Raw genomic sequence first — 24,287 nt, 5'->3', positions numbered from 1 at the left:
AAGCAAATATCTTTGATGATTGAGATATAAAGTAACCTTCTATATCAAGGAGTCTGACACTTATTCAAAGGTAAATGATCTTAGAAGATTGATATTTAGAGGGAGTGTGACACATTTGTCTAAAGAAGTAGATAGAGGATATGATTCAGTCACCCTTTGGTGATCTCAGTCATATTGATTTAGAGGAGTAAACCATGTTGAGATGGATTCTCTAGTGATTTGGTGAATATCATGCAAGTTGATGTTCAGGAGACCATTACTCACAGTACTTGGTGAATATCTTGCATCTCACTATTCTGAAGGTCATTACTCAAAGATTATTTGGTGAATACCATATATTGTAATTCTGGAGACTGTGATTTTAATGGGCCTACCCCCTGTGTACATCATGAGGAAGTGACGACCTCCAAATGATGTCACTTGTATTTGAAGAAGTTATTGAAAGGTGACGATCTTACAATAACTTAATTTTTCTATTATGATGGATATCTTGGATGTCTATGTAGATCACGATAGATTATACTTTGCATTTTGGATGTTTATATGGTAAACATTATGAGAATGTGTGTGCACATACCTTATAAACATTTTTCGAGTACATGGTGAATGTAATGCAAATTGATGTTTTGGAGGTTGTTACATGGAGTACTTGGTGAATATCATGCAATTTGATGTTCAGGAGACTATTACTCACCGTACTTTGTGATTATCTTGCATCTCAACATTCTGAAGGCCATTACTCAAAGAGTATGGTGAATATCATATATTGTTATTCTGGAGACCAATACTCAAATGTGTTATTAAAATGGTGAATATCATATGTTGATATTATGGAGACCATTGCCTTTTTGAGTACATGATGAATATCAAGTGTTGATATTTTGGAGACCATTACTCAGAGTTTTGGTGAATATCATATATTGATATTCTGAAGGCCAATACTCTTAATATCATGTGTGATATCAAAATGGTGGATATCTTCTAATCAAAGATATCCTTAAAATTTTCCATTTCTAATATTACCAATGGTGTAATATCCGTCTTGTGTTTATCCTCCCTAGCTAAGAGGGAGTGTTGATGTTTGGTAGCTTCAATTGGATAAAACTATATATAATTATATTTGAAATATAATTCATATATGCGTGTTCATCATATATGAGATGCAAGTTTATTGTTATATGAGAGAAATTTATACACACACACACACACCAATTTTTTATTATATTAATTATCTAGTTAATGAATAGACATGTCCCTTCATGTCCCATGAAGGGACATGTCTCTTCATGGCTTATTCTCATTATAAATAAGAGATCGCTGCCATTTGGAACAAACATATTAGACATTATGGTAGTATTATTACATTTGCAGTGGTTTGGAAAAACTAACAATAATAAAAGTAGAGTCTTCCTCTTCTTGACGGGAAAATAAAAACGTTATTATATCACTAGTGCTAAAAGACATATGACTGTCCTAGGATGTCACTTCTAAAAGTTTCACATGTATTTTAAATTTTAATGAAGGGTGTGTAAGATATTGTTTATTATAATTGCTTGTTACATATTTATAAATAGATTATCGATGTTAAGAGAGTACTAATCTTGTTTAGTACTTCTTAGCTCAGTGGTGTGAGAATTGAAGTTTTGTATGATATGTTGAGTCTTGTCATTTGATTATGTTAATATATAATATGAGAACTCCTAAATCTCTAAACATAAACTACATGCGGAAGAGACCTATTATTATGTGTTGGAGGGTGAGACTTGTGAGTTTATGCCATATAAGGTGAAAATGGACCAACTAATTAAACAAGTGGGGTGTTCAAGAGTAAGCCTTTGAAGCTAGTGCGTGTACGATATAGGTTTAGAATAGACATAATTGTATTACTTGATATATTTTTGAATGAATTATAATCTGAAGCTTCATGATACAAGTTACACGATACCAAGGTGCTGTTATATACATAAGACTTGGTAAACTATCACCAATATTTGGGAACACACATGGCTATGAGAAACGATAGAACATTCTTGCTACTTAGGGGTGAACTACAAATAACCATCTCCTATGAAAAGACTATTGAAGAGTAACTTTGCCATTATTATAGCGTTGATATTATTATATTGTGTTGATCATCCATGGTAGATTCTGAACCAAAAGGGTTGATTTATAATTTGGAGTTAGGAAGAGTTCCTATGAAGAGTTTCTAGAAGGCTTGGCATCAATTGAAATGTTACTTAGGAATTCTAATGCCATTTATTCTAGAAATAATATCAAATTCCCAATAAACATGCCCATCTTTCTTAGGCAAGGTATCGATGTGGATAAAACTAAATAAGCTATGAGGTTTCATATACTCGTAAATATTGAGAAGATGTGATGGTGTATGCAAGAGAGTGACCACTAGATAATGCTAATATAGTAGCAAAAGGCATAATAAGATCTCCCAATTCAATGAATCATCCTTTCTCGATGGAATGATAATTCATGCTATATAAATTTGGAATGATATTTAGTGATCGGGAAAAAGTAATTTTTAATCACTACTAGATATTGTTGATTCCTTAAGTATAACACCCTCCATATTTAACCTAGTACGTGAATGCGAAATGAGAATGCTTTTCCCCTTGTTTGTGTAAATTGAGGTAATTTTACATTGTGTACTTTGAGATGTTCAAGCGAGTTTATCAATAATACTAGGTACAATTTGATGTAAGACATGGACATCATTAAGGGAAATGTTATAATATGGGGGTCAAATTGTAAACTTAAGATTTCCTAACTTCTATTTAGCAAAACACTAACAAATATTGGTTATAGGAACCTATGAATAGGTGTCCTTTGAGAAATTTTGTAAGGAAACTATGTGTAACTTTGACCCGTTTGGATGCGGGAACATAGGCAACACTTAAGTGAAAGTGATATCAAGTCCATAGGGGAGGGCTTAGGGGGATAACTCTAGGGATCAAGGTTATTCTTGGTTTAACCTTTCCTCTTAGTTAGTCTTCAGATAAGGCCAAAATAGGTGATAAATGGCTACGAAAGAGTTAGGAAACCTAATGAGTTATATTTAATACATAATGTGCCTTAAGTAGTAAGATAATGGAAATGGTTCGGGTTGACTACTTTATAATATATATGTATTGAAGAATTCATGTTGGGTTGAGGGTACAATGTGTTGCCTTTATGTAATTGTTATGTGTTTGAGTAAGTTAATAACAAACTTGTAATAATCTATGTATGATCTTCTAGACCATTCAACTGTGACCTACTTGTTATGAATTAGGATATTCTCTTCCAGTTATAATGCTTAGCCAAGTACAAGTGCTGAGTTTTATAACTACGAATAGAGTATTCCTCTAGCACATAGACTAGTTCGCTCTATCTCGAGGTGATTTTTGAATTATAAATTCTATGTCCTGCTTAAGATAAGCTTATTCACTCAAGATTAATAGTAGTCAAGGTGCATATTATGCCGGTAGATCGTTAATCGTATCCACTAGCTAGCAAATGGTTACTACGAGTTGCATGCGAGCGAGGGATACCCATGTTGATCTAGGGAATTGAACTGATTTGACCAAGAGCATGTGGGTTTGGGGGCCAATTTCATGCCGGTGATGGATGTCTGACGGGCTATAGAGAAGAGAAATTCTAAAGAGAAATAGGTGAGTGACAATTGGACCAGCCTCATAGTATGATTTTGTGCTTAGTTTGATGTAAAATGGTATACTTCACCTTGTCGGGTCAAGGACAGATCATTGTTGTAGGGTGGGATGTACCAAATCCTCTTCCCAAGTATTTACCAGTGCAAAAAACCACAGAAAGGAATGAGACCCATGGTGTAGAGCGCAATACACCAATATACCTTTTCTCTAGGATGCACTAAGGATAGGGGATGGTTAGTCATTGATTATGAGCCAATTATCATAGTCTTTGAGATGCCTACAAGAGCCAACCATTATTCTATTCATGATTCTTATATTAGCCCATAACTATTGTCTTGCGATTCATTTATGAGTAAGACACAATTGTTATTGTGATGCATGTCAGAGCTACTTTCTATGTATGTGAAGCTAAGTCACAAGGTTTGAATTTGAATTTAAGTTTGTTGATCATAAAATTCGAATGGAATTCAACGAGGGTAAAAATGTGGCAAAAAAAATCAACATTAAATTTTAGTTATATACATATTTATGTACTTTGAAATATTAGTAATATATCCACAAAATTGCCAAAATGGATATACATTGCCAAATAATGTAACTAAATAACTTAATATCAGTTTAATATAAAATACTATTATATTAAATATGATAAAATTCGGATGAAGTTCGGAAAGAGTAAAAATTCGTTGAAATCCAAATCTCATGGATGAAATTCGATGAATCTTGTGACTTAGGTGTGAAGTATGAAAAGCTAGTCAGCCTATGTACTCCTATCATGTGTATGAGCTAGTCTATTGTATATGAGATGTATAGTCAAGATAATCACTATGTATGTGATTTTTGATATGATCCTCGTGTATGCATGGAGTTTGGTAAACTTATTATTGATAATGATGGGCATGGAACTATTACCTAAAGGCAATCGATATTGTTTATGGGATTGGACCAAGTTCATAGAATCCCCTAATTAATAGACTAGATTAAAGATCTCGTCAAGACGACAAAGTGAGCTCCCTCTTAAGTGTGACTACAAAGCCTCTTTCTTCCTGTAAAAGGATATGTTGGCAAAGATCATCAGGAGTGATCCCTTGAGGCTTAGGTCATCTAGGGATGACCCTAGTTATGGAAACTAAGCCCTATCACGAGTAAGCATGAAGTGTGATATTGAGTTGTTTCCACCATGGTGAACGAAGGGTTTATAATCACCACTTCTAAATAAAATGGAAAATGATTGGTTGAATAAGTTTATGATTGATGCTAAAAAAAATTTAGTAGATCAAACAAGAACAAGATCAAATGTCAAAAAACTTCTCTTTTAGCTAATGGAAGCTTGTAAATGAGTAGGAATGAAGCTAAAATACTTGATCAAGCTTTAAAAATTGATTTTCAACTCCCTCTTGCTCAACCATACTTTTGCTCAACCTCAAGAGAATATCAAACTTTTGCTGAACCTCAAGAAAACCAGGTGTTTGCACAATAAATGACCAAAAAAGACATCATAAGTGTTTTAAAAGTCACTTTTTAGGGGTTTGGATTTCAAAAAAGGTTAAATTTAAAAAAAAAAAAACTTGTTTTCAGTGCCTGTCTGCCTCAATTCACAGTTAGTTTGCTCAGAAGCAGACCTTGGTCAGACCCATTGTTGGACTGCACTAGGACTAGCACTTGGTGCAAATTGGATCAGTACTGGGGCTTTAGACCAGCAAACCCAGTATCTGAGGCTACCAAGAAACATTATAAGTGACAATGGCAAGATTTATCTACTTGTTTTAGCAAGAGCTCTTTCAATCAATGAGCACGAAATTGACCCTAAGCAGTAGTTACCACCAAACTCATGGGCTATTGAAAAATGTTGAACAATGGATAAAAGGTTACTTTAGGAACTATTTACAAGATAGCAAACAAAATGGGTCAAATAGTTGGACCTTGTAGAGCATTACTACAATTCTACTGCCCACGTGTTTATATGGATGACTCTTTTTCAAGGTACTCTATGACTATGGTGCTTTTCAAACATGGATTTGATTCTTTTGGATAATGGCAGAGGCTAGTGATTTGATTTACCAAAGCTTAGACATTTTAAAGGTAAGAGAACCTAAAATAGTCCCACAACCAACAAAAGATGTATGGTGATTATCATTGAATTGAGAGGGTTTTTTGATGTGGGAAATATAACATTCTTGAGGTTAAAGCTCTATAGGCAATCTACTCTTAAAGGAAGCGGTGTTGAGAAGTTAAAACTTCATTTTTATGGATTCTATAGGATCATAAGGAGGATTGTGAGGTTGCATATGAGGCGTAGCTTCCAATTAACAACAGAATTCATAATTTTTTTGAAGTATCATGCTTGAACATGGCAAGTTACATTCTCACTTGAATTGCCACCACTTGATGACGAAAGCAAATTGATTTTGGAACTGGAAGCTATCATTGATGTAAGAGAAAAGAAATTGAGAAACAAGATTATTCGAAAATATTTGGTGAAATGGAAGAATCTTCCACTCGAGGAAACTATGTGGGATTTGAGTGGAGATTTTTGAACACCTGAAATTGTTTGAGGGCAAGCAATTTGGGAAATGGAGGAGTGTCATATCCTTTTAGTTGGCCCATCCCCAAACATTTAAAGGTGTTATTAAGCATCTATTATTTCATATATTTTAACAAAGTAGATAAAACCATAATTTTAAATAATAATGAATAAAATTTAAATATAAAATAAACCATGAAATTTAGAAACTTGGTGCCACTTTTTGGGCCCCTTACACCTCCACAAGTATGTATTTTGGGTTTTTGATGGGCATAAGACATGAAAAGTTTGATTAAGGAAATTGGGACTTGATAAGAAGTCTGAGATGATACCCTCAGCTTCTCTATAAGGTTTAGGATGACAAGCCTTCACCTTAATTATTATTTTCTGAATTTCAGTTGTGTTCGATCCTATGTCCTCAGTATTAAGGGAAACATTTAGTTCATTCACCTGACCTTATCTAGCAGTAGTTGTATCCAAAAGGACAAAGTGCTGGGCAACTAGCTACAGAATCATCTGGTCATCGTCAAACAATGGAAACTCAAGTGACAATGGCAAGTGAAGTCGTAACCATTAATTTGGTCAGGTGGATACTGTTGTGTTTTGAGTCTTGATCCAGCCTCTGAGATGGCATGTGCTAAGGGTAGATCTTATAGTAGTTGAATGCATAGGGGAGCTGTTGATTGAGCTTTTAATGTTTTGAAAGTCAGTGTACTGTTTGAAAGGAAACCTCAGCAAGTTGTAGTCCGCTTAATCTCTGCAAAATTTTTTTTAGGCTTAAACTGGAAATACATTTATTTCAGTTGCTTTCTGACTTTGGCATTTAGTCTTGTAACAAATACTGAAATTATTTGAAGCTAAAATCTCTTGCAGAAGTCTATTTATCCTGTGTGCTCCTATTTAGCTGGTTAATATTGTCATTGTGAAAACTTTCTTGGACATCATATATCTGAAATTGGTAAATCGTCTAAGCTCTACAAATCTAGGAACTCTGTTCTATAAATCATTCTAATCTATAAATTCCGATCTGTAAAACCTAGGGATTATTTCTCTTGTGGTTGACTCTTGCAAGTCATTCCTTAAAAATGATGTTGCAAGATTCTAGTTATGCCTCAAGAATGAGCATTTGGTAGTTTGATTAATATGATTTTCTTCTGAGCTATTTGTTGTGAGGTTTTCACATCATTGCCCCAAAATTTTGGGGACCCCCTTTTTTTTTGGATTGCCTTGAAAATTTTTTCGGGGTTGTCCAAAAATTTTAACTTGGAAATTTTACGCTTTGGACGCCTCCGGGCTAGGAGGGATGTGGTTGGATTTCTTTTTTCACCTGGTGTCAACTTGATTTTCTGGAACTTGTAATTTTATCCTTAGGCCAAACGATTTCAAAGATAACATTTTCCAATGGTTAGAACAATACCCAGCAGGATAAATTTGCAAAAATTTTGGACTTAGATGGATTTTGAAAATTGGATATAATTGTATAATCTTGAGCATTTTCAAAATGAAATTTTTTAGATTTAATTGTTTTGGAAAAATCTTAAATTTTTCGGTGAAAAAGAGAATTTTGCGAAAGTGAAAATAAATTGGAAAAATTGATTTTGGGATGCTAGAGAAATGATTTATTTTGGTTAAAAAATTAAAAAATTGCATTGCAAAGTCGAAAATGGATTAAATTGCAAAATTTTGCATTAAATTGGTTAAATTTGCCTTGAAGATTTTAAAAATATTTAAAGAGGTTGGTGAATTAAAATTGAAAATCGATTTTAATGATATTTTAATTACCAAGACGTTATTAAATGAATTTTTTTGACATCTCTAAGGCTTTCTTAATTTTATTTTGCATTTTTGGTCCTAACCGGCAATTAAATGTGCAAATTTCACTATAGGCAAAATTAATTTTAATTTTGGGTTGGCATTTAAGTTGGGACAATTACTGAGACACTAATTTAATTTTTCTCCTATAGGGCTAGTTGGCCAGCTTCAAGGAGCAAAGGGGTGTGGTATAAAAGGCATCCTCCTCTCCCATTATCTCATTCCATCTCAGCTTTGTATGTTTGGCAATTTTCTCTTAGAGGGCCAGATTTCACATGCTTTGGCGATTTTCTAAGGGCAGCTTTGTGTGTTTGGCGATTTCTCTTGGAGGGCAGATTTAAAGCTTGGCAATGATGGAGCAGACCTAAATATTTTCTATGCTTGGCGATTTTTCCTAAAAGGAGGTAATTTTCTGTCCTGGCTGATCTTCCTTGGGGCAGATTTTCATGTGTTTGGCATTCTCCTTCCTCCAACTTGGAAAAATTTCAGACTTTGACGATTTTGTTGGGGCAGATCAGAATATCTTCCTCTTGCGTGGCGATTAGAAAGGAGTCTGATTTTCTTGCAAAGAGCTGCGATTTTAATTTCAGATCTGGGCAATTTTTATTTGGTAGGGGATGCATGATTGAAGGTCTGATTTTTGGGCAAATATGGGCAGTTTCAATGAGATCGAAATTCTGATTTTTTGCATGGAGGCTTGAATTTTTTTAAGGTCTAATCTGAATTCAAAGAGGGCCCGACCATTGGTAAAGGGAAAATTCAATTCATTTTAGAGCTGAAGATTGGTTCAAAGGCGGATTTTACTCCTTCTTGCTTGGTTTCATTTCCCTTATATTCTTTTTGCATTCACCATCCACCACTTCATTATCCCATTGCTAGGTTGAAGATTGGAGAGATAAGTGTAGATTTCATGATAGGACACTTGGCAAGGCAAAAATAAGCTAGACCACCCTAGGTTGAAGTTGGGAGATATAAGTGTAGTCCATCCTAAGGTAACGAAGAGGCAGAAATAAGTGGTAGTCCCATCCCTAGGTTGGAGGTTGGAGATTGATAAGTGTAGAGATAGGACTTGGCAAGGCAGAAATAAGCTAGACCACTGTAGGTTGAAGTTGGGAAATATAAGTGTAGTCCATCCTAAGGTAACGAAGAGGTAGAAATAAGTGGTAGTCCCATCCCTAGGTTGGAGGTTGGAGATTGATAAGTGTAGAGATAGGACTTAGCGAGATAAAAATAAGTTAGATTCCATTGATAGAAAGAAGGTTGGAGATTGATAAGTGTAGTCCATATCACTTAGAATGAAGGGGCGAAAATAAGTGTTTAGGATGGTAGATGTTAGTGCAAGCAAGAACCCAAAGGGAACGAACACCAAAAAAGACAAAGAAGACATGATGCCTAAGACCACCTTCTTCACGAAAGTGAGGCGAATAAGTGATACCAATATTGACACAGTAAACATGATACAGTTAAAGGACAGACTGAAGGAAAGACAATCCCCCATTGCAAAGAAGATTTATAGAAGTGGAATTGTATGTACGGTGGCCTTCCCTCCTACCTTGCCTTGTTTGGAATTGGTCATGGAGTGTGCATCCCTATTTGATTTGGTTAGTAAGTCCATCATTTTTGATGAAGGGAAGAGAATGTTAGCCAACATTAGCGGACAAGTGGTCGAAGAAGCATTCAATATCTCCCGGTACAAAAGCATGACAGTAGTAATGATGGATCAGGCGGCTAAGTTATTCCAGGATAACCAAGAGGCTTATTTCATTCATCTAAAACAAGATTGGCTACACGAAGGCAAGAAAGGAGTCACTAGATCATCAAGGTTCACCATGTCAGATTTCAAATCAGAATATGGCGATCTCATTGTTCTTCTCAGCGGAATCATGGGCCTAGCTCAAGGTATGTAATTCAAAAACTCGATGTACTTCTTTATTGATGAAATTGAAAAAGGAAAAAGAGATTTGATTGGGCTAGGATCATAAGCGAAAATCTAGAATTGCAACTTAGGACCGTGCAAAATCAAAAACAATTCTACATGGGATCCTATTGGTTCTATTTGATTGCGAGATTGTATGAATATCCTAGACTTAAGGCCTTAGGAGTAATTGGCAATGGGCCGGGGCAATGTTTGGTGCACGAGTGTTATCCATAGCTTCACTTGCACAACAACAAAGACTATAAGATATTTTGTGACGCCTTTGCCATGAAGACAGTAAGGGTATTACAAGGGACACTTGCTAAGAGGCTTTCATGAGAGGCAGAAGCAAAAGTCAAGAAGTATGGGAGTTGGTTCATCCAATTTCCGCAATTCACTTATATTAGAGTAGCAAGAAATACAATATGTCCCAAGAGACTTCCAAGGTACCCACCTGACAAGGTAGTTTTGATGGAATTGGCTAGGAAAGTTGAGCATTATGATAGAATGATGAAACTTAAAGGTGAGATAAGCATTACCTTCTCATTTGGAATTGATAATGGTAGTTGCTCCAATCCTATTGCCTTTGCAGCTGTAAAGAAAGAATTAGAATGGTATCATCTAGTATGGTATAGAGCAAGGCAAGGATTTGATCCTAATGGTCTTATCAAGGCATCTCATGAAAATACATTCAAACATGTTCCTACTATAGAAGATTTTTGGGCCAATGCATGGGATGATTTTCACATGAGAAAGCTAGCTTTCTCAAGATTGTTAGTGAACATGATGAGGGCAATCAGATGGATAGGCCTTGATATTCCCAATCAGATGGAAGATGATGAAAATGTGCTGAGAAAAGATTATGATACAATGGATGGAATGGAGTTGAATCTAGTGGATTGGGATGATCACCAAGATCCTTCCTTGGAGGCAGTTACAAGGATAGTCGATTTGCACACCAAGTCGTGGTACAATGAGAAGTTAAGGAAATTACAAAGTCAAAAGGTACACCTTACTTATGAGAAGATGAAACCAAAGGAAGGTCTAGCAGAATCAGTCGGACAGAAGGGTGAAGGAAGTAGCCAGCAACAAGGAATAGTTTGAAGCAAGAAGAGAGGTTTGGAGGTTGAGAAAGGAAAAGAACATCAGGAACCCCCTACCAAGAAATGGAAGGCAATATTGTCAAGGGAGAGCATAATTGAGGTTAGAAGCCAAGAAGATAATACAAGTGGACAAGGGGCTATGGTATAGGTGAGCTCTGATTCAGAATCAAGCAGTTACAGTGACAGCACCAAGTGCTCTCCTCTCTTAGAGAACCAACATGGAGAAGATATGACAGTCACTAGTGAAGAAGAAGATAGGCCAAGTGATATCGAGGAAATAAGCCAGGGACTTGAGGCTGATGGTGATGTTTTGCTGATCGAACCAAATCTAGATTTGGGGAGATGCACTGCACCACTATGGTTAAGGCAAATGCTTATGCCAAGAGGCGAGGTAGTGACTGTCTGAACAGTTGAAGACATCCAAGGATTAGTAGAAAAGGGTGATAGCGAGAACCAGAAACAAATTGCAAAAACAATGGCAAAGGTAATCAGGAACGATAATGATGGTCACTAAAAAGTTCAGATTGCTATACCAACTGTTAAGAAGGCATTGGATGAGATTGTAGCTTAGGAATATGAGATAGTTGAACATAACTTGGGAAGAATCACGGATGACATGGAATGTGAGGAGATCCAAGAAGGCATTGTTTCAATCAGAAAAAGGTTGAGGAAGGCAAATGAAAGGATCATGGAGTTGGAAGCGGAGAACAAATATTGGAGAGATTGCTAGCCTATCCAATAGTTGCACCAGGCAACCCTTCCTCAAGATAGTGGAAGCAACACATAAGAGACATCAACTCAGCTGCGTGAAGTCAAGGATTGGATTTGTGATACAATCCAAGATGGGCAAAATTTCTTGCCTTCCTTTGTCTTGACATTCAGGTCAGTAGTGGCTATTAGAGATAAATTTAGAACAGTTGAGGGTGAGTGGAAGGATTTCCTTCTAGTCAAGGACTTAGCCATTCGTAGGCTACACGCATTCATTGCGCTATCGGAGAAATATTTGTAAAGAGCCAAGTTGGTGGGCGAAGGAGGATTGAGTACAGTGGAGTCTTGGTTTGTTGCCTTGACTATCACATCGAGAATACTTGAAGAGGTACAAAATGAGATTGCACAGCACAGCCTAGGCATTGACACTTCCATTTCAACCACAATGAGCGATGTTGGGGCGGCGCTTGATTTTGAAGATATTAAAGAGGAGAACGACAATGAGATAGAGTTTGGATCGAGATTGAATGAGTTGGGGAAGGTTGCCATCAAGAAGAAACATTTGAGCACCCTTGCCTCCCTCAATGCCTTTATAGGATACACAAAAGAATATGAGAAAGGATCATGAGAAAACATAGCAAGCAGCAAGCAACATGATGAATTCAGCTGAGCTCAAGATGAAACATACACCTTGCCCTCCCATGAAGGAAGTCAACGACAAGCTAGCCAACTTCATTACTTTGGCTAAAAAGATGAAAGAAAAGGGTAGAACTATATTAGAGGATCATTTGATGTAAGCCCAAGTGGCAAATTCTCCTCCTCCTTGGGTAGGATAGGTGTTGAATTTTGATTGGCTACCATTTTGGTGCCTTCTCATTTGTTGCCACTTTTCCTTTTTTCATTGGTCCATTGATGAGGTGGCGTCTTCTCATTGGCTGATGGGGTGGCAACCCTAATTAGGGTTTCTAAGATCCAATCTGGATTGTTGGTTTTGCCTCTTTATCTCTACCGTTGGTTGTAATTTTTGGCCTCTATATAAGGCCATTTGCTCTCATTTGTAAAGGCTCGGAGAAAATTGTTGCTAAGATAATATCAAAATTGCCTCTCTTTATCATTGTTGTGACTTGCATGGTGATTAAGAACATTTGGTGTTATTGCATGGTTTCTACTTCCAATAGTTAGAATTAAATTTCCTTTGGAAGTTGTTAAAGTAGATTTCATTTTGAGAAAGTTGCTAAGTAAGAGTAAGAGTAGATGAATAGTTTCATGGTGATATTAGTGGATGTTTGATAGGGATCTATAACTAGGCCACTAGCATCTTAGCGGCTTGTTGGGAAGCCTTGCGTGGTAAACTAGTCTTTTCCCTTGAATCATTGCATCTATGGAGGTGGAGCCATTGGTTAACTTTCATTAGATTCAATCCCCGTCCATTTGCTAATCTTTCCATTCATGGGAATAGGAGTAAATAGCGAGTAGTTGGATTTCATTCTAAGAAAGTTAGGAAGGTCAAAGTCGTTTGAACACACCCTCCACCATCAACATCATCTGGTACTGATATCGAATCATCACCATCATCCCAAAGTCCAAGTTATCCTCGAATGAACAACGTAAGGCCGCCTACATGATTACCGACAAATCACATCGATATAACTGAGTTAGTATCCACAGGTGTAAGGAAGATTGGAGTTTTTCTCGTGTCTTCATGAGTATTAACTTTTCAAGAGAGGAATTGAGTGTTTGATATCCCATATCAAGTGTTCAATTGCTATATGTTATGTAGTGGTACAAAACCGACCTCAACACTATTCAAGACAAAATGTTGGTGGAGTTGCAAACTAGTTTTGGCTTTTCCCTTACAATAACGAAAGGCAAGGGACAATTGTCCCTAGGTGTGATTCGTAATAGTGCTTATCCTTAGATCCCTCGTTTTTTTGCACATCAATTCTTGAATAGCTTAAGTGTAGGTGCTGCTTTAGAACCTAGTCATTTTCTTTGTATTTTGCTGTGCTGTGTAGGTGTATAGGTGGGACGATCTAAAATAGCAGCATTTTTTTACCTAACCACCTACTTTGTATAGATAAGCATGATAATGGAGTCTGCAGAAAAAATAGACGAGAGTTACGGTCAATCACAGAACATGGTAAGCAGAATAAGAAAGTTGGAGAGATAGGATATAAAGAAAAGATAAGGATACTAACTATTCACAACCCCTCCTATAAAAACAATTCAAAAGGAAATCTATAGCCTTGACTCCAAGAGTGTCGTGCATTACGAAGTATAAAATTTCTTTCAACTATATAGAGTCTTAAGAAGCCTATGATCCTAGTGTAGCATTACACTTTGAGAGATCAGTTCCTTTAGTGGTTGCACAGTTTTCAGACAAGAAACAGTCATTAAAGTCAAACAAGTTCAAGAATGAAATGGATAAGGGATGTATAAAGTACACCCAAAACAACAGATTAGAAGTTTACAGTAAACATGTAAGGTTTTTAAAAGGTGGTCAAGGAAAAACCTTCCCGTGAGATAATAGAAAATGTAACTAACAGCTTGCATTGTTTTCCCAAAAACTATTTAATTCTCAGGTTCTTCACCAGAAACCACATGTTAGAGTCCAGAAATTTAGATGGCCTCAGGACCTTAATGCAAGCCATATTCCTACCCTGTAATGAAGGACTGTAAGTAACCTTAAAAGATCACCCCAACAAGGAATACTCAGCATATAAGGACAGTGAAAATGAAATAGAAAACAATAAAATAAGGATATGAGGCACATACTATGCCAATTCACAGTGTGCTGCTAAAATTATAAGGTATTTTTTATTAAATTTGATTCGTTTAATATTAAGTGAGTACAAAATCACATCATCATGTCGAATCTTGATATAATAGTTTGTTGACCAAATTTATAGTTATATGACGACTGCCTTTGAAAATCATTATCATAATTTGAATTTTAAATTCATAAACTGTATATTAGAACATTTTACAGCTTCCTAATCCTTGATCTAGTGAAAACTTGGGGAATGGTTCTGATGCTTGCACATTTCTGTAGCTCTTTTCTTGGCATAGAAGGCTGCGTTTGTGGCTATGACTCAACATCCATTTGACTGCTAGTTAGCAATGACTCCTTTGTCTTATCAATGTATTGCAATGACAATGCACTAGCTCCATTTGCTTCAATGACATCCTCCATTGCCTGCCTCTCAAATTCAAGACATTTGTTTGCAGTGAACAATCGGATCTCATCTTATCTTGTTCAATTGCTATAAAGATTAGTGTCATCTAGATCAATCCTTTGAATTGTCCACCTTTTATACAAAGTGGGAGGTTGTATTCATTAAAGACAAGGCCATTGAATGTTTTTAACCATTCCACTTGTTCATGTGAATGGCCTCAAACAAATTCTAGTTGTACTGACGACAGGAAATAGCATAAGGCTGACAAAAAACTGAGAGGGCTAGACTTCAAAGATTTGAGGTCTTTACAACTCAATCTTCCCACCTAGATCCTAGAAAATAAGATATTCAAGAGTTATTAAGCAAACAATATTTTATCAACAATTGTAAATTTGAAATTTGTAACTTGGAAGATGCACTTAATAACTCCAAATTGTTTTATTTGGTGATTGAGTGATTCTGCCTTAGATGGCTAGTGTTGAAGAAAAGAGACTTCTTGTACCAATCTTGTAATTCTAAAATCCCCAAACAATGTAGGTCCCTCACATCATCCTATTCCTAGTGTATCAATCTCTCAAAACTTGTTTTGAGGCCTTCCATAACCTCTCTGTTAGGATCTGCAAAACTATTTGAATAAAAAAATCAGGGTTGAGGAAGCACTTTGTTGATGGCTTGGTAGAGTTGACTAATCCACCTTTGATCAATGATCTCTCAAATGAGATAAGTTTAAGTTTGCCCCTCATGTGGTAGATTAGGACATTGGTCCTAATTGTGCCTCATAAATGTACCCCATTGGGTTTTGATCTTCATTTATCAAGTGTTGAAGTTTAACCAAAAACTTTTTGACACTAGCAAATACAAACCAATTAAAGATGCAAATTAATAATAAAAAAATACTTTTAAAGTTTATATAAAAAATTCAATTTGAATTTTTCTATAAGTCAATGGACCAATTACGCTTTGCAATGTCATCATGAAGATAATTGCAAACCTTGTGATACCTGATTGCACCAGCTCTCTCTTTGGTGTCATCTCATCAAACTAAAAACCCTAAGATGATTAGAAAGAAACATTGTTTATGTGTTTTTGCATCTTTCACAATTGGTTTCATCCAATCAAATTTGTTTATGTTTTTGTTTATGTCATCCCAGCCATCAATATTTCTTGAGGGAGACAGTTATATCGGCCCATGAGTGAGACGAGATTTTGATTAGTTTATTCAGACTACTCCAAGTAGGCAGAATACTTGTAGGGTCGAGTATGAGTGTCAGAGAATATATTTATTTAATACAAGTATTTTGATAAGTAAAATCTGTAGGCGGAAGGCAAACACAATTCATCCTATTTGTGTTGATAACAATTGCTTCAAGTGTTTATTCGTTCTCCAAACTAGAACGTCATTGTTACTGGATGAGGAATAGTAAAGAATTGGCTCGGAGGTAAAATCAAGAACTCATCCATTGTATGTTGAATGGCCGACCATAGGAAACACCTTGTCAGGAACAATTTATCGAGTGAAATATTTAACTTCATTTGACGAGCTGAAGGCGCAATGTGCAGGTATTGCTTGAATTGATAGTTTTAATATTGTATCGCATATGAGCTCCAAACCTTATTGAAAGAGAAATAAATTAAAGTCTTCAAGATTGAGTTGCATTCATTACTCAATTAGAAGTCTATAGTTGTTGCGTTGGAAGTCACATCATATTTGGAGAGGTTCCTGCAAAAAATTTGTTTTGCATAAACCGAGTTTCCTATAAACATTACATGGGCAAAATATTTGAGGGAATTCTATTAGTTATGAATTTGCAGGGAGAGTCAAGAATCTAATCATTTCTAGAAGCACGTCTCTTTGTTTTTCTATAACAGTGAGCTACCTCCATCACACTCAACATCGCACAAGCCATCAGTTGCAAATTTAGTAATTGGGATTTCATTTGTCGTGAATGATTGCGGCTGTTACAAGTATTTGTCTAATTAATTGTAGACGTGTCAGTAGAACAGAAACTCCTTGAGCATTACATCAGCCACCTGGAACTACCGTCGCCAGTTTCTTCTGCATGCTACAGGCAAATAGTTGAGGTTAATGGTATATTTGGCAAGGTTCGAGGTTCTCTTCATTTAGTTGACATCTTGATCAGTCGGTTCCCTACATCAGAAACTCTCTTTAGCTGAAGACGAGTTTTCAAGGATTTTGGAGGAGAATAATAATCTGGCACCGTTTGATAATTATGGCTTTCTGAAAAGACTACAGAGAATTTGAACAATGAGCGTTGGTCTGTTGGAGAGACTTTATCGTGTCTTATTTCTCCCTAATTCTGGACTAAACTTGTTGTGAGTGCCAACTGTTACAAGGGTCTTCAGGAGACTTGTCGTGGAATTTAACTGTTGGTATTATATTGGCATACATAAGAGACTTTATCGTGTCTTATTTCTCCCTAATTCTGGACTAAACTTGTTGTGAGTGCCAACTGTTACAAGGGTCTTCAGGAGACTTGTCGTGGAATTTAACTGTTGGTATTATATTGGCATACATAAGACATAGGTTATCGGTGTGTGGAATTTGAGAACTCTAGCAAGTTATCAATTCAAAGACGATGGAGGTCTGTGTGAGAACTTGGATGAGTCCTTCAAACGGAAGGAGAGTATGGGAATGAAGGTATGAAGAGTGGTGTGAATTGGAACTGCCATTATTACCAGGTTCGGTTGTTTTGGCAAAACATGCTTTCTCAGGAGTGGTAGTAGACTTCACTACTAAACCTAAGCTAGCGGTCTGATAGGGATAGGAAAGTTTGAAACCATTGTCGCTGAGCTAATAGAGATATTACAGAATTGACAAAACATATCTTCTGCAACTATTTGGAGTTGCCTTGCAGTGACGGGTTTGAAGAAGGGTGTCCGGGTTGCTTAGCACATTCGAACGTCATCATCAGACCAGCAAGAGTTCCTTGCTGGAGCATCTCTATAGCTTTGTGCGTGGTGTACCACATCAGATGTAGCAGGACATTGTAACGTGGAAACAATTGAAGAGGTGCACTCAGAGTGTGAGCTATTGCTTGGAACTATGGTTATGGTCAGATATGTTAAGGCACTCTATTGGGTGTAACAAAGCAATTGCTGCTTAATAGTTGGTTGTGCAACAGTTTATTGCAATTCAATTAAAGACAGAGGATAGATATTTTAAATCTTGAGACCCAATTGCTTTCGGGCAAAGAGTCAAAGCCTACAAGCTAGCAGGAATAAATATGAAAACCACAATTACCCCTTCATAACAAAGTGTTTGACAAAATGCATCAAAGGGGAAAGAACAGTGAAAAGTCTAGTCAGCCTTGAGCAGCGTTGTTAAAGGTCTCTACACATAGGTTCGCTAATTTTTGAAAGAGCATTTATCTTGATAATTTGGGAAAAAGACTAGGCATACCTAACTGTGGGAAGATTACATGGTCTGCGAGATATTAGTAAAGATATTATGAAGTTACAGCAGCAGTTATCCCAGAATTTTGAGCCTGATATAAAAGTTGAAATACTCGGCATATATGAAGAATATAACAAATTCCCACCTAAGGTTCAGAAATAGTTACCTTTTATTGATTATGTGAGCTTCCATCCAAAGCTTCAAAACAAGACTGATTTGGTGAAGAAGTACTATGAATTGGCCCAAGATTTTCTTGCAAAGGATAGGTGCAAAAATTTGCATGAAGAGTTTTCACCAGTCAAAATTCAGGTTACAGGTGGTTTAGACAGAGAACAACCAAGTACAAGTTATTTGCAACTTTCACATGATCATGGGATAGATGTTATTGGTGGCACACATTTGTTGACAGGCAGTTTGGATGTACAAGAACCTTACAAGGCTGCTTGCATTAATAGCCCATGTAGAATTGGACCTGTCAGCTAATGACGACGACTTCCCATCTTAGGTGAGTGAGGATGCTGATTTTGATTCAGACTTAATCGTCTATACAGAAGGTATGGATTCCTCGTGTGATTAGTTTTCTTTTGAACATAATCCTGTCCCTAGTTCCTATAAGCAGTTGGGTATGAAGAATGACATTGATGAAGTAGACATGTATGATGAAATAATTGCTTCCGCTTCATATCCATTTGACTTATCTCATACTCTAGTTAGATCACCTTATTTGGAGGGTCAAATGAAAATGATTGAAAGGAAAATTGTCACAGCCCTCTCACATTTTGATAACATATATGAGATGGTTGAAAAACAATTTTGGAAGGGACAACTAGCAAGAAGACAAAAGGGATTGGAAGGGTTGTCACTTTTGCATGTGATTAAGGAAGGAATGAAAACAATGAAACCAAACTATCTACATCTTCTTTCAGATCATGATCATCTTCTCAATCTCACAGAGATCTATTCTGAGGCACCAAGGAAGAAGGAAGAAGTAGATCCTTTCTTATGAGCTCACGAATACTAAGGACATCCTAGAGGCTTCCTTGGCGGCATTTCATAAGGCAGAAAATCAGATTGTTGAGATTAATCAAGAATTGAATTTTGCATGCTCTACCTTGGCTCAACATTCAGATGTAGGAGTTGAGGACATTGACAATGATGACTGTGAGTGGATTGCCCAGCATGAAGACAACCATGAGAATTCAAATTTTTATGACAACAGTTATGTATCTACACCTTGGCATGTGGATAGAGACAAAACAAGTGAAAAAGACTCAAAGATATCACTTGATGGTGATCATTTCATAGATGGAGATGTTGATTTAAGTATTGGTATTTATGGTGAAGCTGATAATCCTAGATTACCTATTGTATATGCTGATAGCTTCTACCGATTATGTAGAGACATATCACCTAGTCTTCATGAGATGGTAGCTATATATTTGCTAGCTGGTGATTTTATCTTAATGCACACTCCGGTTGCTAGTGGGTTTTATGTTTGACCTTCTACCATTTTTCTTGATGTGGTTCAGCCTTTAGAGATTAGCAAGTTACGACTTGATTCGTGGAGATACCTCATCTTGCAACACACACCTTATGAGATGGTCCCTTCCAGCACATAGGCACAATGACAACCATGTCATCTTCTATATTATCGGTCCGGTTTATGATAGCAATTTGTGGTGGACTTATGAGTCGAACTTCATGCATACTCGCAGTTTTGGTTGGGTGATCTATTTGTTCAGTTGGTCGATCCAGGATGATAGGTTGATAGACATCCATTACACTTTCCAGGATTGGGTTGAGAGGATGGTTTGGGATCCAGGTGTTGACTGTATGTATATGTGGCACTTTGAGGATTTTGTTGTAGTTCCACACAGTTTGAGATTGGATACAATTAGGATCAAAGTTGCATAGTCTATAGATGCGGCGATACTTCATAGATTGACATGGGGTCTAGGCATTTGGTTGATGGATGGATTGCAATTTTGACACTCCGCTTCGTAATGTGGCAAGATTGTTTTCAGATTGGGCTATAGAGCTACCTATAGATTTATACGGGATCCTGGTACTGATTGCTTGAGGACAAGCAATCTCGAGGAGGGAGGCTTGTAATGTCCCCTTTTTTTGGGACATTAGAAAATTGCACGTCCAAGTTGTAAGACAATTAAAAGTGACCTTGGAGTTCAATTATAACCATTGAAAAAGTCTCTTTTAGCTAAAGAAGGGAAAAGGTGACAAAGGAGATAAGACAAAAGACAAAATAGGAATCTGAAGAGTCACAATTGAGCTTTAAAAGAGGGAGTCTTGTTCTTTCGCAACTATGGTTGGTTTATAATTCAGATTTCAGTTCTCTCTTGAGAGAGTTATTTGGGAAAGCTTCAGCGTTAATCCAGCGTGAGGACGTAAACCCTCGTGCTAATAGACAATGGACGCAAACCCATTGTCCGTGGAGACCTCACATCTGGTGTCTCGCGTGTCCTTACAGGTTCTTTCTTAGTATTCCAATCTGACTGTAAAACTGTGTTTAAGATTGGACTTTTGAATGCTAGTTATTGTATTGCAGATGTATGATGCAATGATATATTTTAAAGTAATTTTTGAGAAGTTCACTGGTTTGTATTGTTGGTTTATAATGCGACTTCATATGTTTATGTTCTGAATATTATTTTAAGATAAAGATTGGTTCAATATCCATTTGGGGTATTTCAAATTTCTTTGTAAATTTGGAGTAGTTAAACATTTTTTTGTATGTCGGGGTTTTTTTTTTTGGGTGTGGTTACCCATCCTAGTAGATAAATGATACAGTAATAAGATAGCAACTGAACTGAATGGTGTGTTTAATAAAGGATTAAATATTTATTTATATAATATAGCCCTTTCCTTGCAACAGTCCGTGTGTATTATCTTAACCCTCTTTTGGAGTTTTTTTGCAGTGAGGCTTGCACCAGAGGAAGATGCATTTGTTCTTTCAGGATATGAGCACAATGCCATAACTCCAATTGGCATGAAAACAGACATTCCTGTAAGATTCTATTTTTGGTGGGACATTACTATGGGAGGGTGAATTTCAATCTGTTAAATTGTAGCTGGACATTTCTGACAATCGAGATATGGTCTTTTATTTAATCATATTTTCTCTGATACAGGTCATCCTTTCTGATGCTATTGTCAAGTTGAAGCCAGATTATTTTTGGGTAGGTGGAGGGGAAGTTGATTTGAAACTTGGAATCAGAACGCAGGATTTTATTGATTTTGTTAAACCATTCATAGTTGATTGCTCAGATGTTTAAATGTTCATTTGACTTAGAAAAATATTGATGGTAGGCATTCTTTTTACAGAGTTTCAATTGCTGCTTCAAGGTTTAGTGTCTGATTCACATCCATTCTATGATGTGCAACATTTAAGCTATCAGTTTTTCTATATCTGGAATTAATTAGATACTCCATTCAGCATCACAAAAAGCTCTTGGATGCATATCTTAGTTATAACAAAAAATTATTGGTTTATTATCATATGCTGCTATTGAAGTAGCAACATAATGAAGAAACAACTTTTTATACAAATTTCAGCATCTGTCAAACTGCCACATTTCTGTCTATTTGATCACACAAAAATCATGCATACATATGAAATCCATGAACTTGAATATTTTGAGAGCCAGCTTTGTTGAATTTCAGTGTGCTTTCTCATTTAGAGTTACTGGTGATGTGTAAATTTTAAAGGAATGACGGATAATATGATACAAATAAGGCAGCACACAATTGAGGGGAAGGGGGAGAGGAGGGGGGAAGGTGAATCGGATGTGTCCAACACTTCAAACTTCAACAAACCTCTAACCTTAAACCTCAGATCTGATTAGTGAACAGTAAAGCATAGATCCACAACACATCAAGAACACATAAAACCAATATTTTTTTGCATGGAAACTCCTGTCTTTTTAGGGAAAAGCCACGATGGGGATGAACCCACAAAATGGTGTACTCTGTTTAAAACACTATACCTTGTTAAAGGGTACCAGAATTGGAATGCACATGAATTGTGACACACTGCCTAGAGCTCACTGCTCAACTACAATAGGGAAGATTCAGTGCCTCACAAATTCACATGGACTATAATCCACAACTTATGAACTGGATAATATAACATCTTCAACATGCATGGGCCAGTACCATTGAAGTACATATTACAATTTTCTTTTCCACACGAGATCTCTGCCTCCATTCACACATCTGTATTTTATTCGAACATTCTACCCATCTGCATAAGGATACAAATAATTATAATTATACAGATCATCAACCTTGGAGAAATAAACAAGGTCAACTAAACTCTCACCACCTAAATTACACAATTTTAATCATATGCATGTACAGTTCTGCAAATTTGTGAGCCTTGAAGACAAACTTAGAGTTGCTGTGAATGATCCTTTCAACAATTTGTATGTTCAGATCTTTTGAGGCAGATATATTTATGATAACTGCAGGTCCAGACTTCTATGCACAAACTTGTGTGATTGAAAAATCACTGCTATGAATCCGTGGGAAGGAGAATGCTTGGAGGACAGACTGTGTGTCTCCAAACTACATTCTCAACCCGCCTATATATTCTTCTAGAGGGTATGTTCCTCAAGGGACATAACCCTTGGCATATAACTAATAAATTAGTCATCCCTAAGCCGGTGATCTTAATGCAAATATTAGTTATGTCTAACTAAGATTAGTTAGGAACAAACTAAGGTAATTACCTACAGATCGCCGACACCTATAGAGAACATATAAATTATGTTGAATGCCATTCATTAAGAATATATAAATAGAAGAGCCAGGTATGATCTATACCACTAGACCTATAGATTATCTAGGTTAGATTCGTAACACTCCCTCTTAACCTGATAATCCTACAGAGAGATATCATATCTAGCAACATCAATATAGATGTTTAAGCAAGATTTAATACACTATATCTGTTTGTCTCCTCTAGTATGTGGTATCATAGAACACATGATACAAAGTCATATTACTATAATTGTGATATGACAAATCACTGCTAGACACATGTTGTGACCCATAGAAATTGGTATTTCTATATCACAATGAGATCTCGAGTTTAAGATCTACTAGAATACAGGATAAACCTGGAAGAAAAAACTTCCTTTATCCAATTTGTGACCCATGAACATAGCAATGTCAATGTCACAAGACGATCTAAAACTCAACTGGATTTTACAGTAAAATCTACTGTATAGTACATTATTTAAGAGATCGTCACCTCTCATAATGCCTTTTGCACAAGTATTCATTATTTCAGAGATTGTCACCTCTTGAATAATGATTACACATGGTGGAGCCCATAACAGTCAATAGCTTGACAAAATAAAATTTATTATTTTATTAATAATCAAAATAGTACAAATGAATTACAATTCAACCATACCAAGTCTCTTTTTGAAATGTTCTATCTTTATTCTAGATAGAGTTTTGGTGAGTATGTCTGCTGTCTGATTTGCAATACAAATGTATTCCAATTTAACAGAATTCTTGTCTACCATATCTCTTACATAATGGTAAAGAATTTCAATATGCTTGGATTTGTCATGGAAAACTGGACTCACTGAGAGCTTGATGGAACTCTGATGATCACAATGAATAATTGCAGGATTAATGGCTTGCCCAAATAATCCCACAAGTAACTTCCTCAACCATATTGCTTCTCGAGAGGCCATCACTGTTGCAATGTATTCGGCTTTTGTGGAGCTCTGATCTACCGAAGACTGCTTTCTGCATATCCATAAAACCATAGTTGATCTTAAATTGAAACAACATCTTGAAGTGCTTTTCCTGTCTTTAACATTTCCACCCCAATTTGAATCGGTGAATCCATGCAAATCTAAAGCGACTTTCTCATATTTGAGTCCATAATTAAGAGTGCCTTGTAAGTATCTCATAATGTGTTTTAACAACAATTAGGT

At 36.3% G+C, this 24,287-nt stretch overlaps 1 protein-coding gene across 3 annotated transcripts in view; it reads left to right on the top strand.

Annotated features, from left to right (window-relative positions):
* LOC149566820 (YbaK/aminoacyl-tRNA synthetase-associated domain-containing protein) overlaps positions 1 to 23,995 on the top strand; it is a 48,785-nt gene extending 24,790 nt beyond the window's left edge. Inside the window, exons 4-6 of one of the 3 annotated variants that reach the window (XM_089820142.1) lie at positions 21,252 to 21,340; positions 21,465 to 21,512; positions 23,975 to 23,995. In XM_089820142.1, the coding sequence (XP_089676268.1) occupies positions 21,252 to 21,340; positions 21,465 to 21,512; positions 23,975 to 23,980 (143 nt within the window). In that variant the 3' untranslated portion in view covers positions 23,981 to 23,995. Of the gene's footprint in view, positions 1 to 21,251; positions 21,341 to 21,464; positions 21,883 to 23,974 lie in introns of those variants that run through there. The other 2 variants (XM_089820141.1, XM_089820140.1) reach the window with 2 other exon arrangements.
* The last annotated feature ends 292 nt before the right edge of the window (positions 23,996 to 24,287 follow it).

Source organism: Cupressus sempervirens, chromosome 3, assembly GCF_028749045.1.
Source record: "Cupressus sempervirens isolate cs-2001-9-10 chromosome 3, ASM2874904v1, whole genome shotgun sequence".
NCBI classification, from domain to species: domain Eukaryota; kingdom Viridiplantae; phylum Streptophyta; class Pinopsida; order Cupressales; family Cupressaceae; genus Cupressus; species Cupressus sempervirens.
Note: the sequence above shows the minus strand (reverse complement) of the source record. Positions and strands in the feature narration are given on the sequence as shown.